This window comes from Astatotilapia calliptera, chromosome 17, assembly GCF_900246225.1.
Source record: "Astatotilapia calliptera chromosome 17, fAstCal1.2, whole genome shotgun sequence".
Classification (NCBI taxonomy): Eukaryota; Metazoa; Chordata; class Actinopteri; order Cichliformes; family Cichlidae; genus Astatotilapia; species Astatotilapia calliptera.
Genome location: NC_039318.1, coordinates 32,924,990 through 32,940,852, shown reverse-complemented (window position 1 = coordinate 32,940,852; position 15,863 = coordinate 32,924,990). Strand labels below are relative to the sequence as shown.

Sequence of the window (15,863 nt, the reverse complement as noted above, 5' to 3'; positions counted from 1 at the left end):
TTTTTTTTTTTTTTTTTTTTTTTTTTTTTTTTTTTAAATAAAACAAGTTTCACAAACACTCAGCGCCCACTTCATTATTTAGACCTTGCTGGTACCTGGTTGGGCCTTATTTTGCTTTCTTAGCTGTGTTAATAGTTGGTGGCATAGATTCAACAAGGTGCTGGAAATATTCCCCAGAGATTTTGGTCCATATTGACATGATGGCATCGCACAGTCGCTGTAAATTTGCTACTCTGTTGCATTGACATCTGGTTTTATGCTGCTGGAAGCAGCAGTCAGAGGATGGGTACACTGTGGCCATAAAGGCATGACAAGGTCAAAAACAGTACTGTCTTGTAGGCTGTGACGTTTAAATGATACAAAATTGCCACTGCGGGGCCCAAAGTGTGCCAAGAAAGTGTCCACAGTATTACACCAGCAGCAGCCAGAACGGTTGATACAAGGCAGGATGGATTCATGCTTTTATGTTGTTTACACCAGATTCTGACCCTGGCGTCATCAAGGCATTTTCTCCCAGAGAACTGCCAATCATTGGATAGTTTCCTTTTTTTTAATACCATTGTCAGATGGCTATGATGTGGAAAATCTGAAATATACACAGCCCATCTGACACTAACACCATGCCAGGTTGAGCCACTTGGATTGTCTTTCCTCACCATTCTGGTGCTCAGTTTGAACTCCAGCAGGTCGTGATGACCACGTCTACATGACTAAATACACTGAGTTGCTGCCATGTGATTGGTTGATTGGGGGGGAAGTCAAACAGGCTAATATTGCCCCATGATGGGAAGGTCGGGGGTTCGAATCCACTGAACGGCTACCCTGAGCAAGGTACCGTCCCTGCACACTGCTCCCTGGGCGCTGTACTGGTGGCTGCCCACTGGGTGAATGGGTTAAATGCAGAAGAGTTATTTCCCTATGGGGACTAACACATACACATTATTGTTTACAAAATTAATTCCGCTGTTAATAGACATTACTTAAACTTAGTTGCTAATGTTTTATAACAAATGAATCATTGTTTACCTGGGTCTTTTCTGTCTTTCAGTTTACTTTGGGAGGTTTTGAGGAGCTCCAGGAGATGAAGGTGCGACACCGGGAGCGTCTCAACCTGCCCCCACTGCCAGAGGACAGCATCAAGGTGGTCAGGGCCATGAGAGCGGCCTCGCCCCCGGCCTCCGCCATGGAGCTCATCGAACAGCAACAGCAGCAGAAGAGAGGCCGCCGCAGCCGCAGGGTACTAGCCCTCAAGCACACACGGATCTCACACTGAAGCTAAATCCATTTAGACAACGTTTAGGTGACAGTGTCACTTTAGTGTATATTGCTGGCATGCTGTTATTAATACAAACTAATGTAATGTTGATCAGTTTCATCTATCTACCCTAGTAGACTCTCACTCTCTAACTCTTTGCTGGGTCACCTTTTTCCAAAAGTTCCAACATCATCAGTTCCCTGCTGTAAGTCAGTGACCACAGATGATCTTGGTGCTCGGACAGCTTTGAGAATCCCAGCCTCTCTATTTTTTTTAATACTACAAAGTTTGACTGGACAGGCTTCCTCTTTAATTGCCCCTCTTCCTTCCTTGTGTCCCCACAGAGTGCCTTTGTTGATAGCTTGGAAGGAGACAGTCCTTTTCCCAAGAAGCAGGTCTTTACCCACAAGTTCCCTCTTATTCTCCTGCATTTTCTTTCTGCACTGAGCTAGACTTTTTGCACTCCTCTCCCACATCCCTGCAACCCGCCCCGTGCAAAATCTCCTCTCTCTGCCACTTTGGCTTCCTTTTTCTCCTTCTACCTGCGTTTACTTTTCTCCTCTACGTGTCCTAACTGTTGCCATTTAAAACTCATCCAGTCCCGACCGGATGCACTGCACTTGTCAGATAATTTACCTGATTTAAATTGGAGTTTGAAGTTATCCACTGGGCAAACTCTTTAGTGTTTGAATAGATAATGGATTGGCAAAATTCTGATGTTATAGATGGTTTTGGTGCAGCCTTACATTCTGCCTAATTTCTAATACTCCATTTAATTGTTTCCAGCTTCATGCACATGTGTGTATTTCTTTTGCTTTCCTTTAAGTCTCCTGTTATTTTAATCATTTTTGCATGCTTCTGTTTTAATCCTCCAAGTGTCCCTCATTCCCTTCCCCTGCTTTGCTTTTCCATTTTGTCTTCTCCCCTCTTTTATTTGTGCTCATATTCCACTATTTTCCCCTCTTTTCGTTACTCTTTCTTCCTCCTCTTCCTCCTGGGGCGGCAGGGTTTGAGGGACAGGGCTGACTTGCTGGCTGTAATCACTGACGCTGGAGCAGTCCCATAAAGAAAGCTCACTTCAGACATCAACAGTAGGAGCATCTCCCTTGTAGTTTTCATCACATTGCTACTGGGTTTGGTCTCAAAAATCACCTTGCACCGTAGAGTGTGGACTAGGGGTCAATGTCTTTAAAATGCATTCATTGAGGAGGTGAATTGAGATCACCGCTACTGTAGTTTTACTTCTGCAGGTGCTGTATTGTAGGTTTCAGTTGACCTCTCTCGTAAATGGATGGCATTAAAAGCAGTTGCCCCCTAACCCTGGTAGAAAAAACCACTAGCTTTACCTCCCACATAGCAGAGAATGGCTTTTCCATAGAGAATGGCTCACGACACAGTCTCACCTTCTCCTCTCCCTCTTCCCACTCCCTCGCTCCCACCATACACTCACTATTAGTGCTCACTTAGCATTAGCGCTACCACTGATACACCAATACTGTACATCAACTCCAGTAGCTCAACTAATGCCCCGAACGCTGACTCATGCCTGATGCTTGCGCTCTTACCACAATCATTCATTGTAGAAGTAGAAAACAAAGATGCTTTGTGTGTGTGTGTGTGTGTGTGTGTGTGTGTGTGTGTGTGTGTGTGTGTGTGTGTGTGTGTGTGTGTTTGGCACTTAAGAGTTCAATATGAACACTGTCTTTTTGAGACTGCCGCTTGCGTTTTTACCCGTTTCTTCAGTGCAGATGTGTGGTGTGTGGTAAGTTTAATCAGACATGCTGCTTGTGGTGTTGTGGAAGTCTTTCTTCAATATATCACATTTGTTTCACAGGTTTTTGACAGGACACAGTAACCTAAGAGAGTTAAAAGAACATTTCAAGAAATCTGTTGCTTCAGTTTTTTATGCGGAATATCTGTTAGCTTAGCATAAAGACTTAAAGCGTAATAAACATGTGTCTATGTAGGTTTCCAGCCATCCAGCTTATTTCAGTCTCACGCACTTGAGGTGAAGGCAACTGGACTTCATGTAGCAGGGGACTTTATCAAAGAGTGTTTGGTGGCTAAAATGGGACAAACTGCCTGTGCCTGACCGGCCTCAGTGAGGTTAAAGGAAAAATAGGATTCAGAAGTAAATAATAATGCAAAGGGCCGAATGCCTCCAGGTCTGGTGTAGCATGACGTGCAATTAAACAGCTAACCCAACTCTAAGCTAATGTTAAAAAACAAATAAATATCCTCCTATAAGGTTTTTTATAGACTTTTTATTATTATTAAACATACCTTAGCTCTAAACCTCAATAATTTGCTTTAGGGGTGCTGGTTGACAGCTTAAATATCAATGACCAAAAAGCCCAAAGAAACAGTTAGCTTAGCTTTGCGTATTAGTATAGTATCAGTATTTGATAGTATTTTGATAAAACAAACATAGTTCCCTCCAAACGTCAAAAAGACTGCTATTACTGCTTCTAATGTGTGTTAATTAGTGAGCTTTAAAGGTGTTTGCAGATGCTATAACACTACATTTAATATGGAATGATGTCAATTACTTTCGTTTAGCTTCAAGGGGAAGCTGCCTCTTTCTATTTAAAGGTTAAGAGGAAGGCTATCACTGCCTCAAAATAATGAAATTTGATATTAAGTGAGCAATAGAGGTGGAGATCCCTAAAGCTAGCCTCCTGTATACAGCTTCATATTTAAGTCACACACATACACATCCACCCACACAGGTGTATTCATTCCTGTGTAATTAGACCACTTCACAGGTCTGTGTGGGTGTGTGCAGATATATTGCGGTTTGTTTTGCTGTTAAGAAGCTGTGCACATTTGTCATTCTCATTATTGTAACTGTGACATGTAAATCTCAACATGTATTGACTTCAGCTTCACTTGGGTCGTAATTAGCCTCTGTGCTAAGGTGATATGATGCATAATAGTGGAGTCAATCTTCTCCTCTGCTATCCTTTAGCAGAGGAGAAGATGTATTTCCCATTGAGGTACACTTACACACTTTTTGAAGGCTGTGTGTTTTCAGTGTGACCAGTATGTGGTGCCTCACAAATACCTCCGTCAGCAGCTTTCTTTAATACTCCTCCTGCAGCAGGTTTGCTTCAGCTGTCCCTGAAGAGTCCTCACACTGAGACTGCATTGCTATAAATTATATACTATCGGTCCAACTACTAACCACATATGGAACGCTTGAGCTGAAAGTGTGTAGTTTTTAGTATGCGTGTGAATTTTTTGGCACTTTAATTAAAACACATCGTCTTATGGAGTAAAAATGGTATCTGGTGCACTGCTTCCTGCAGTCTAGATAGAAGCACCTTAATTCCTTTTGCATGATTTTATATACATTTGCAGAGAAAAAGGTGCTTAAAGCTGATAAACTCACAGGTAAAGTTTATATGGTGGATTTTCAATCACTTCTTGGTTTTGCAGTGAAAACTGGAATTTATTATGTCTTAAAAATTTGGACGAGCTGCTAACTCCTTGGTTGCACAGTAGGTGCATATCTGACCTCCTTCCCCTCCTCTCCCCTCTGTCTCCCAGCCCCTGGTCAAGCAGGACAGCTTGGACACGTACAACGAGCGAGACCCCTTTAAGAACGACGACGCCCGGGACGAAGAGGAGGACCCTGAGGACACGGACAGTGGTATTGAGGGTGAGGTAGACCCTCTGGACCGCGACGTCATCATCCAACCGCCACCACCGCCACCTCCTCTAAGACCACCGACAGAGAGGGTCAACTTCCCCAAAGGTCTTCCTTGGGCCCCTAAAGTCAGGTTAATAAAAAAAATGTTGTTGCAATCTGTATTCCTAAAAGTCAGAAAGTTGTTCATGATATGACGTTTTATTCTACAAAGGTTCCAAAGGATTGGTTGGTTTGTTACCACGGTGACCACTGGGGTACAGGAAACTTCAGCTGGGACATGACGGGAAGGTGGTGTCTGTTTCCCACCCTGGTTTCGAGAAGTTAAAAGTAGATCTTAAACACAACCTCCTCCAGATTTCTCTCCTCGCCAACGTCCAACAATATGCTCTCCATCTGTGTATTTCAGACACAAGCCTGGGTGTCTCTGCAGGGGGCTGCTGTTGAATAATACATCTCAGAGAAGACAAACACGTTATAGCAGTGCATCAGTTAAAGCCTTTTCTTTAACTGAGCCGTGTCACTGGGCGCTCTCGTTACTGTGTGTTTTTTCTTTGGTCAGAGCGCTGCATCACACAATGGTGATTAGACTCTGATCAGTAGGAGGTTCTTAACCCTTCTCACAGAGAACAGCAGCAGCACACCGTGTGCCCGATGAGATTTGAGAGGGAGCTGATGCAGTACGCTGTGACCTTGTGTTGTGTGCGTTTATGTGGGTGTGTGCGCACATATTTGTGGCTTAAATCTCGCTTAAGTCTGCTCCTGTGTCTTCAGGGAGAAAGACATCGAGCACTTCCTCGAGACGAGTAGGAACAAGTTCATCGGTTTTACTCTGGGGAAGTAGGTGCTTCATCTAAGACTGTTAAATATCTGTATTCATTCAGTTTTTGCCGACTTCTTCATTCGAGTGCTGTTCGTTACTTTACAGTGACACAGAAACCCTGGTGGGCTTACCCAGACCCATCCATGAGAGTGTCAAGACTCTTAAACAGGTGAGTGTGGGAATTACTGTGGGATTATTTTCTATGTTTTTGACTTAGTAAGTCATTCTTACACAAATTCACATTTCTAGATGCCCTTATCCACTTCCTTGTGGATATAGTCTCCGTTAATCAATACTCCCACACTGTTGAATCCTCTTGAAATTGGCCTCCCACTGAAAAATCCATAACGTCTTCATAGAACAGACTGATATGCTTAATCACACAGCTCTGGGTGTCAGCCGACGATGCTAATTAACAATTATTCTCATATGTTTTTGTTTTTTTCTCCAGCATAAGTACATGTCCATTGCTGAAGTGCAGATCAAAAGGGAAGAGGAGCTGCAGCAGTGTCCACTGACTCTGGTCAGCAATCCTACCAGGCTTGTGTATAATATAGAGTGTATTACAGGGAGCAGGCACAACTGTAATGATTTCTCCAAGCACGCCTGATTTAAGACTTATTAGGCTTATGCACCAGACACAGTAACCTCACAAATACATTAAAAATGAAGAAAGTACCATTCCCATCAAGCCAAACTCTTTGCCAGCTATACATATTTAAGGTTTAGAACTGCATCTTGCACAGTTGGCATAAGCGGTCCTTCAGATCTCTGTCCACTGATCAGCTACAGCCGTAAACCACCTGCCTGATACCGTGCTGGTGCCACGGCAACATCTCTGCTCCAGTGTTGTTGGAGCCTCCGTGTATCCGACGTGTTCCAGTGACTGCCGCGGGCATTTACTTGACATATACAGTACATGAATCATAGGACCCCAGGCTTCCCAGCAGAAGGTTGCATCCTAAATGTCTGAGGTCCTCACCCAAACTCTGCGGGTGATAACAAACACCTGTGAATGTGATTCATGCTGCTAGTGTCCATGACCTTATCCCGTCAGTCACTACCCACAGCTTGTGACAGCAGGTGAACATAAATGAAAAATATATCTATATATACCGGAAATATATATATGCGTGATACTGCATAGATCTAATTCACATAACTGCAAAGTATTTAACCCCATGCTCAATGCTTATGTAGGTTATGTCGTGGTCTCTACAAAGATTCACTGCAGAAGTTTAAATCAGCCACAAGTCCACAGCATTGCAGTTTTTTGGAGCATCTCCAGGGCAGGTGAAGCCAGTAGGACCACACTGGCTGCAAGAAGGAATCATGTGATCCAGAGATCTGTTAATTCTTACCAATACAAAGACATTGTTTTGCCTTTGGACAGATGTTGTCAGCGCGGTAACATTAAAACTGTGTGAAATACAGTGGCTGATGTCAAACTTGAGCATGAACGTGAATATAGGTCTGGTTCAGCAACATTAACTCGATCGATTGGCTGTGATCACATCATGTGATTGGCTCTAATTTCCCCAATTCTGTCAGTGTTGAGCTTATATCTGCCTTTGTTCAGGTGTTTGAACTTAAATTTGGAAGAAAGATTCAAATGTTGCCATATTGAGCACTCAGTGTTGACTTTCCACTGTATGCACGTGTTATCTCCCAGGGTGAAGAGGAAGTGGAGGACACAGCAGCAGAGATGCTGTACCTGGGAATGCTTCCCAACCTGTCACAGTATGTGGTGAGTGATTAATGATTAAATTCTCACCGGAGTTATTGACCTTTGTTTAATAAAACCAGCTCATTAAATCTTTAATAGTCTAACACAGAGTCTCAGTGGTTAGCAACTGTCTCTGTACTGGTTTCAATCATATTTCTGATAGCACTTCGTGCTTCTTTTTTTTAGCTAGCATTAAATTATTGCACATTATCTCATATGAAATGTGTTTTGTGGAGGACAAAAAAGCTTACAAGATTTTTAAGAGGGTACTGTAGAAACTTGAATGATTAGCCTGTTATTATTCCTCTATTTTTGTGTTCTTTTTTGCATCAGATTGCCCTCCTGAAGCTACTGCTCGCTGCAGCTCCGACCTCCAAAGCCAAAACGGACTCCATCAACATCCTGGCTGATGTGCTGCCTGAGGAGATGCCGTAAGTACTGCAGAAAGACTGCTGGGATCCTTGACTGTCTTTCTTTTCTTTCCCCTACCCGTGCTGCTGTTTTTTTTTTTTCTTTATTTTGTCATGATGCAGTAAATATCTAGAGCCATATTTAGATGAGACAGTTTTGAAGAGTAAACACACTTTTGCTAATAATGCTCAGCGATAATTAAAAAAAGATGCAGTGTGGAATAAAAAGAAAGAAATTCTCTCGGGAGCATCTTTGCACTGCTGTTTATGTACGATTTATTTTTATTTTTGTCTAATTGCTTGGCAAGAAAAAAAACAGCCTGCTTTTCTTATGGATTTTCTTGGCTGTTAGCACTGGTGGAAATGCACTACTTGTGGGTTGTTCGTGGTCTGTAGGATGGCTCTGTTTTAGATTCGCTGACACGCCAATGAAAGGAGAGACAGTTTTCCTGATGCAAAAACACCCACTCAGAAAAAAGAAAGATGTCTGATATTTTCATGGCTGAAATCCATTTCTTTCTTTTTTTTTTTGTGAGCGTGTTTTGAAACTACGCACTCGCTCACCTGCCTGAGCTGGCAGCAGAACCATCAGAAGGCCATACAGGGTGCCTGGGTTCAAGTCTGCCCCAGTTTGTTTCCTGCGTGTCTTCCAGTTCTGTCCTGGCTAAAAAAAAAAAGTTTTTTAAAAAGCCCAAAATAAATCTTATTCGGTCTCCTTCTGTGCCTGTCACTTTGTCAGAGAAGTGATTATACTGTTAAAGACCCAAAGGCCTTACAGTTACAGCGTGTGTTTCTTTTAGTATCACCGTCCTGCAGAGCATGAAGCTGGGAATCGATGTTAACCGGCACAAGGAAATCATCGTCAAGGCCATCTCTGCTCTGCTGCTCCTGCTCCTCAAGCACTTCAAACTCAACCATATCTATCAGGTTACACACACACACACACAGACACCTTCACTGTGCCCTCCTACATACACCTTAACTTACTTTTCCTCCTCTTACATGTCACCTCTCTTCCCTGATAAAATCCATACACCTCCCCCACTGTAACCTCCCCAGTCCTGCGCCTGATTAATCAGTCAAGTGTGCCATCGCTTTCTCCATTTCATCCTCCTCCCCCCCTCACACGTTTGTAGCTTTATCTTCACTCACAACTCGCAAACCCCTGACTCAGCCACACAGACTCGTAATTGGAGTTCATCTCAGTGAGGACGTAAAACTCACTGAAAAATGATTCATCCTCATTTCTGGTGCTTAGTATCTCAGTTTTTTGTTGCTTCAGTGATTATGAATTTTTCTGATGCTAGTAAGGGATATCTACATAGTTGAAAAGCTGCTCTGTAAACTTAGAATGATAGCGCCCTCTGTTGCAACTAAAGGAGATTACATGCTGACACAATTTTGAAGGGGAAAGCGGCTCCAGTGGGAAGCCAAATCGGTTGCGGATTGTTTGAGACCCACACAAACTCGGCATTGAGATGAATACTGTAGCTTCAGCATGAGAAATGACCCCACTTGGCTCCTGATCTTTTCCACACTCAGCAGTAATATTGGGTTGTTTTTTCCCCACACCCCCCAATGAAAAGTCTGAAATGTGTTGCATTATTTTTACTATTATTGACTGATTGATTGGCTTTCCTTTCTTTCAATACATATCACTAAATGTAACCGTTGCATTTTCAGCCATGGCTCTTCTCCAGACTGTTCCTCACTGCCGCTTCCTCTTTTTTTCCCTGCAGTTTGAGATTGTCTCCCAGCACTTGGTGTTTGCCAACTGTATCCCACTCATCCTCAAGTTCTTTAACCAGAACATCATGTCTTACATCAGTGCCAAAAACAGGTAGGATCCTTTTCTCTCATCCTTTCGACTTACAGCGCCATTTACGTCACCATATTCAACCTCCGACGATCAGTCGCACAAGCATCTGTTTGTGTAATAACCTAAAAGAGGTTCATACAGATTCACATTAAGTTACAGGTGACAGGTTGATCTGCAGAGTTATCAGTTTTTGTCTCTCGTTGTTTGTTTCTGTGTTTTCACACTATAGTATATGTGTGCTGGACTTTCCCCATTGTGTGGTCCATGAGATGCCTGAGCTTACAGCTGAGAGCCTGGTGAGTCACACTGATTGAGCCTCAATGAGTAATAGTCAGCTAAGAACGTAGCGCTCGCTGTTTAATGATGATCTCGGTGTCTCCACGTGTGTTTTCAGGAAGCCGGAGACAGCAGTCAGTTCTGCTGGAGGAATCTGTTTTCCTGCATTAATCTGCTGAGAATCCTGAACAAGCTGACCAAGTGGAAACACTCGAGGACCATGGTGTGTAAATCTGCATTAGTCTGCGTCTCATAAGGAAGCCTTAGGTTGGAACACCCACCTGAATTCAATATCTTTATATTGAATGCAAAGTGATATTTGCCTCCTTACTAGTGTGCATCCTGTTAAAGGGACATTTAGTTTGTAAGATTCCTTCAATTTGCTTCATTATATTTAATCTTTCTTTCAGATGCTGGTTGTTTTCAAGTCTGCCCCCATCTTGAAGAGGGCTTTGAAGGTGAAGCAGGCCATGATGCAGCTCTATGTTCTCAAACTGCTCAAGATTCAGACCAAGTACCTGGGCCGCCAGTGGAGGAAGAGCAACATGAAGACCATGTCGGCTATCTACCAGAAGGTCCGGCACAGGCTCAATGATGACTGGGCCTATGGAAACGGTAAATAGCAGCTGGCAGAAGTAGTATGCTGGGATTTGTTGAAACAGGGATTTTCTGCTTACATTTTGAAAAATATCACGAAAACCCCCAAAAATCTGAAAATACTGGCCAATCAGAAGCTACAAATAACACTGTGCACGGAAGCTCCGTTTTCACTGACCTAAAACATTGTTTATGTGTGGACGAAAGGTCAAAAAACACGTCTCATGGGAAGAGAATATATCCTTGTGTACTGGGGAACAGCCATCTGTTTGCACAGTTCAGTTTGATTTACTAAAGACCAGTTTATGTTTTGTGACTCGTGTGCTCTCTGGGTTTTATTTCATTTTTACTCCTTTTAACACTTTGTCTAGGAATTTTTCTTTAGCCAATTTTTATCCAATTTGGAGCAACTGATATGTGATTTTGGGGACAGATACAAAAAAAATCCTTTAATAAATATAGCAACGCATATTCTTTATGTATAATACACATACAGTATATCTAAACCATAAAGTTACTGTAACTTAAGTGAAGAAGGCATTTGTTCTGCACCATTCAGCTTTGATGACTCTCTGCTACCTGTGCTGCAGTGCTGAACACATAGAGCAACCTCTGCTGGACAAACGCTGTTATAACAGCACTTCCAAATTCAGATTTTCTGCAGTGTGCTTTAAAAAAATGTCAGTATGCATTAATATGTCTATGATAAGCCAGTGTCTGACTCTTAGTTCACAGTGACAAAGTACATTAGCTAAAAGAAAAGATAATGTAGTAAAAATATAAATAATACAAATTAAAAATCCATCCATCCATTCGCTTCCGCTTATCCTTTTCAGGGTCGCGGGGGGCGCTGGAGCCTATCCCAGCTGTCATAGGGCGAGAGGCAGGCAAATTAAAAATCCGATTTAAAAATGCAAAATAGAATTTTCTAACAGCGTTTTAATGGGAACAGCTGTGACAGTTTTATTGTATGCTTTATGATGATGACACAGGGTACTTATTATGTTAGTCAAAAACTGTCGAGTGGAGCTTAGTAAATTGTAGTCTGATAGGCTGGAGTCACAGATTAAATTAGGAACATCCTGCAGCATTGCTCAGAATACATTCAGTTTAGCCTTTTAGATCTTCCTAAACGAAGCAGTCACAGAGCTAATTGGCCCCAGCAGTGCTCCTCACTCAGAGCTGATGAACAGAGAGGAGACTGCAGCATAATGAACATGTGTACCCGGGGCTGTGAAAACAGGAACGTTCAGGGTAGTTACTGCATGTATGTGGGTGTTTGTGCAGCTGGTTGCATGATTCCTATACTGTCATATATGTGTGTAGTACAGTTGTCCAGCAGCCAATGGCAAACTGTCTGGTTTGTGTTGCTATGGCAACACGGATGGGGGTGGCAGTGGGGTGGGGGGACTTTTCAGGGTCTCCATCCCTGCTGGGAGAGCAAGCAAGCTGTCACTGTGAGCGTGACAGAGAGAGCGGGAAAGAGTAGGAGATAGAAAGAAGAAGCAGGCACTTAAATTCAAATTGTGTAAAAATCGCAGATATCGACGCACGGCCGTGGGACTTCCAGGCAGAGGAGTGTGCCCTGCGGGAGAGCATCGAGAAGTTCAACAGCCGCCGCTACGAAAGGAACAGGAACGGAGATTTCGCGCCCGTGGACAACTGCCTGCAGAGCGTGCTGGGCCAGCGCGTAGAGCTGCCGGAGGACTTCCACTACAGCTACGAGATGTGGCTGGAGAGAGAGGTCTTCTCGCAGCCAATCCAGTGGGAGGGCCTACTACAGAATCCATAACGTACGGGGAGGGAGGGAAGAGAGGGGGCATGAGGGCGTGGGGTGGATGTAACTGTGCGAAGGTCACACATTGAGCCTCTTGGGAGTGGTTTAAGGAGGTCGTACCAAGCAGCGCCAGCGGGAAGAAGGAGCTGGCAGCTGCATGCAGCAATGGAAGAAACGACAAGAGGATCAAAGATGAGTTGTAAAATGGATCCAATTAAAGAGTGCCACACACTGACATGTGCCTATAACTACTATGAACACACATGACCGGCAAGAACAGAGGTAGCAGTTATAAGAAACACCTGGTATCGCTGTAGCAGGAAACTGTTTTTTTTGGCCAGTTATACTGCCCCGCCCCCATGTTAGACAACAAAAACATCGATTTCTACACCATGTCCCTTTTTTTAACACGTCGGTGCTCTTCTGATTCCTCAGTGATGTTTTCCTCTTTATTTGTATCAACGTGTGTTCTAAACATTACGTGATAAATGATTGTTTGAAAGAACCTTTTTTTAAATTTAACACAGAGCCTACTGTAGGTATAGAGATTGTGGCTTGTCGGTGATGGGTTTAAACATTTCTATTATATATTTTGTATAAAAGAGAAATGGAGCCACAGGGTTATGATAGTCCAAATGTAGAAATGGGAGCTCTTTGCTCCGAAGGCACCAAAAAAACTAAAGAGAAATATACCAGCGTATTAGTGTATGGGTTTGTTCTGTGGATGTGTAAAAGTCTTTGTGTGGAGAAGGAAATCTGAAAAAATGGGAGATGTGAGTTTAAAAAACAAAATGTTTTGTCCTAAAAAAATATATATCTGTATTTTTAAGTAGAAAATTAACCTTATATACAGAAATCCTGCTATTCCAAATATCTTAGCTTCATTTTTAGCAACGTCAAACCTATAATTACTGATGTCCCCCAGGGTTTGTTTCGATACATGTCGTGAGAGATGAAGAGGTCACAGAAGCTAATTGGATGTACTTTTTATCAAAACGCTTCAGTTTTTCATATCACTTTGAATGAAGCTGTAACGCTACAGTCACACTGGGGAAAACATTGGTTGGAGGTCGCAGTGTGACCACAATTATTGCAACCGTGTGCAATGAACTTGCTTTTGAAATGGTTCCTTCAAAAGGTGCAGACCAAGCCTGCAACCACTCACAGTCAGTCGCTGTCTTCAAAGCCACTGTGGTGTGCCAAGAACAAAGATATTGACGAACCAGCAACAAGATGGAGTCAGTCTTCTATCAGTCTGTCACTGAATATGGTCAAGTTGGAAATTAAATGCAATGCGTTTGTGATAATAAAGCAATCAGCTAAGATAAATCAGTGAAAACTGCAAATCTGTTGCTATCTACAGACACAGGACATCACTGCTTAGATTAAGAGTCCAGCCAGAACCTCAAAGATCTGAAATACAAATTCAGAAATGGTGACGTAATTGCTGCAGGACAGCAATTTTTACTGAAAATTACACAGGAATTTAACAAAATGCAGTCAATTGAAAGCCAGTTGTTTTGAGTTCTCTGTTGAAAACAAAACAAACTGGCTCAGATTGCAACATGTTGGTAATTTGTCTGCATTTCTAAACGGACAATAATTTGCAAACCTTTTTCTGTTTGTCTGGCAGTCAGTCTTGAATTGGACAACGACTGTTTAAAAACAGGTTTTCTCCCGGCAGGCGACCTCGGCAGTTACAATTGGGACTGGTTGCACAGACGTAGGGGCGTTGCACTCTCGATCTCCCCAGTGGGTCACCACAAATGCTTGCAATTGGTTGGCGAATGTGAAAAATTCAGTGCAGCTCCTGGGCAATTATTCATTTCTCCCAGTCACAATGAGGTTATAGTTGTAGTTTCACTCAAGTGTGACTGAGCCATAATATGACCTGTGTATCACTTGTTTGAATTTGTTATTGACTGTGGAATGGGGAAGGTTTATATTTACCTATATGGAAGACCAAAACTGCCAAGATTAGAACTAAATAAAAAAAAATGAGTGACTCAGTTAATTAATATTCTTTAAAATATACCAAAAATATAGGCATAGCATTTATTTACTCGTGCATTTATTCTCATATTTGCCAATTTATCCATTTATTTCTTGTTGTTCATTTGTTTATTTATCCATTTATTATGTTTCAACTACAACCTTTTCATTTCTCAATAAATATCTTATTATGTTATGCAAATTGAGCAGCTGTAATTTCAAGTTCATCATAAGATCATCGTCATGTCTTTTGGTTAGTTAATGCCAGGCTCAACTTGAACAGTCAGAAAGCTGCTTGAAATCGTAGACACTAAGGCGGAAATAACACTGAAATACATTCACGATTTAAAACAAATATTTTTAGTAAATTCCATCCATTCTCTTCTGCTTTTCCCTGTCAGGGTCACGGGGGGCTGGAGCCTGCTATTTTTAGTACATGTTTAACAAATTGATTAAGGATTTAAATTTAATTGGAAATAAATAAATATGTGCAGTATTTGAAAAACAAGTCCAAAATTGTCTTTAAAAAAAAAAATCTTTGTTTCCTAAATGTCAAAGCTTTGACGTTAAAGTCTATTTTTCTTTGTTTATTTTCTATGACTTTACAGCTTCGGGATGTCTTTGGATTATTGTGGTAACAATGCAAACAGAGAAATACTCAAACAAATATTAATACATAAACAAACACAAAATAGTTTCTCTCAATGCACCAGAAACCTATTCAATAAAAAACATTTTGAGACATAGTTCTGACAGATATTTGCAAACATTATTATTCAATATTATGGACATATTGGAAAGTCCACAAGTCTGTCTTGATCGTGTCTTTTCTTGGCTGTTGTGAATAGAGAAATTTACACACACAGAAGAAATTCAAATAAAATAATGTAATTGTCCCTTTTTATAACTAAGTTAAGGCAATTTAAAAGGTTTTTCATCTAAATAATGGAGCATTTTTTTTATTGATTGTTTAGTTTGGCACTCTTTGTCCTCCACAGACTTAAAGGTCGATAGTGTGTCTGTTTTGTCTTGGCACGCCACAAAGAAGCAAGACATTAAAAACCAAACAAAAAATGTTTTATGAAGTGTTTCCAAAAGTTGTAATTTGTTTATTTTAAAGCAAAAAGACCTCTAGAGTGAAAACGAATTTGTTGTCTTGGCTGGACTGTGTCTGCTTGCTTCCCTGAGCTTTTCTATCGAACCATCTGGAGTTATTCGAACCCATGATCGGAACAGTGGCCATTCCGTTAACTGACGCCCCACTTCCACTCAACAACAGCACAACATGTGAACCACACTGGTGGTGGCGGTTGTCACAATAATGGTGCTGCTTTTCCAGTTTAGTGCAACTTCCTGTAGATGCGACTGCCTAAACGATGCTTCAGAGGTGAGCACCTTGATTCCTGGATATGTCTTTACTTAAGCACACAAACAAGCACAAAGGACAAAAAGCATGTACTTTTGTTTTTGTACAATTGTTGATTGTTTCAGATTGTTATCTACTTGCTTTGAGGGGTTACAAACTGTTACGTATTATCT

General features: G+C 41.8%; 1 protein-coding gene across 3 annotated transcripts in view; it reads left to right on the top strand.

Annotated features, from left to right (window-relative positions):
* The window catches only part of strip2 (striatin interacting protein 2), a 29,435-nt gene extending 14,738 nt beyond the window's left edge, over positions 1-14,697 (top strand). For 2 of the 3 annotated variants that reach the window (XM_026147199.1, XM_026147197.1), the window contains exons 9-22: positions 1,049-1,237; positions 1,600-1,650; positions 4,805-5,037; positions 5,679-5,744; positions 5,833-5,896; positions 6,179-6,250; positions 7,400-7,474; positions 7,787-7,884; positions 8,664-8,790; positions 9,603-9,703; positions 9,912-9,978; positions 10,077-10,181; positions 10,369-10,573; positions 12,097-14,697. In XM_026147199.1, coding sequence (XP_026002984.1) covers positions 1,049-1,237; positions 1,600-1,650; positions 4,805-5,037; positions 5,679-5,744; positions 5,833-5,896; positions 6,179-6,250; positions 7,400-7,474; positions 7,787-7,884; positions 8,664-8,790; positions 9,603-9,703; positions 9,912-9,978; positions 10,077-10,181; positions 10,369-10,573; positions 12,097-12,347 — 1,704 coding nt within the window. In that variant the 3' untranslated portion in view covers positions 12,348-14,697. The remainder of the gene's footprint in view (positions 1-1,048; positions 1,238-1,599; positions 1,651-4,804; positions 5,038-5,678; positions 5,745-5,832; positions 5,897-6,178; positions 6,251-7,399; positions 7,475-7,786; positions 7,885-8,663; positions 8,791-9,602; positions 9,704-9,911; positions 9,979-10,076; positions 10,182-10,368; positions 10,574-12,096) is intronic. The other variant, XM_026147198.1, reaches the window with a different exon arrangement.
* Positions 14,698-15,863: the final 1,166 nt, after the last annotated feature.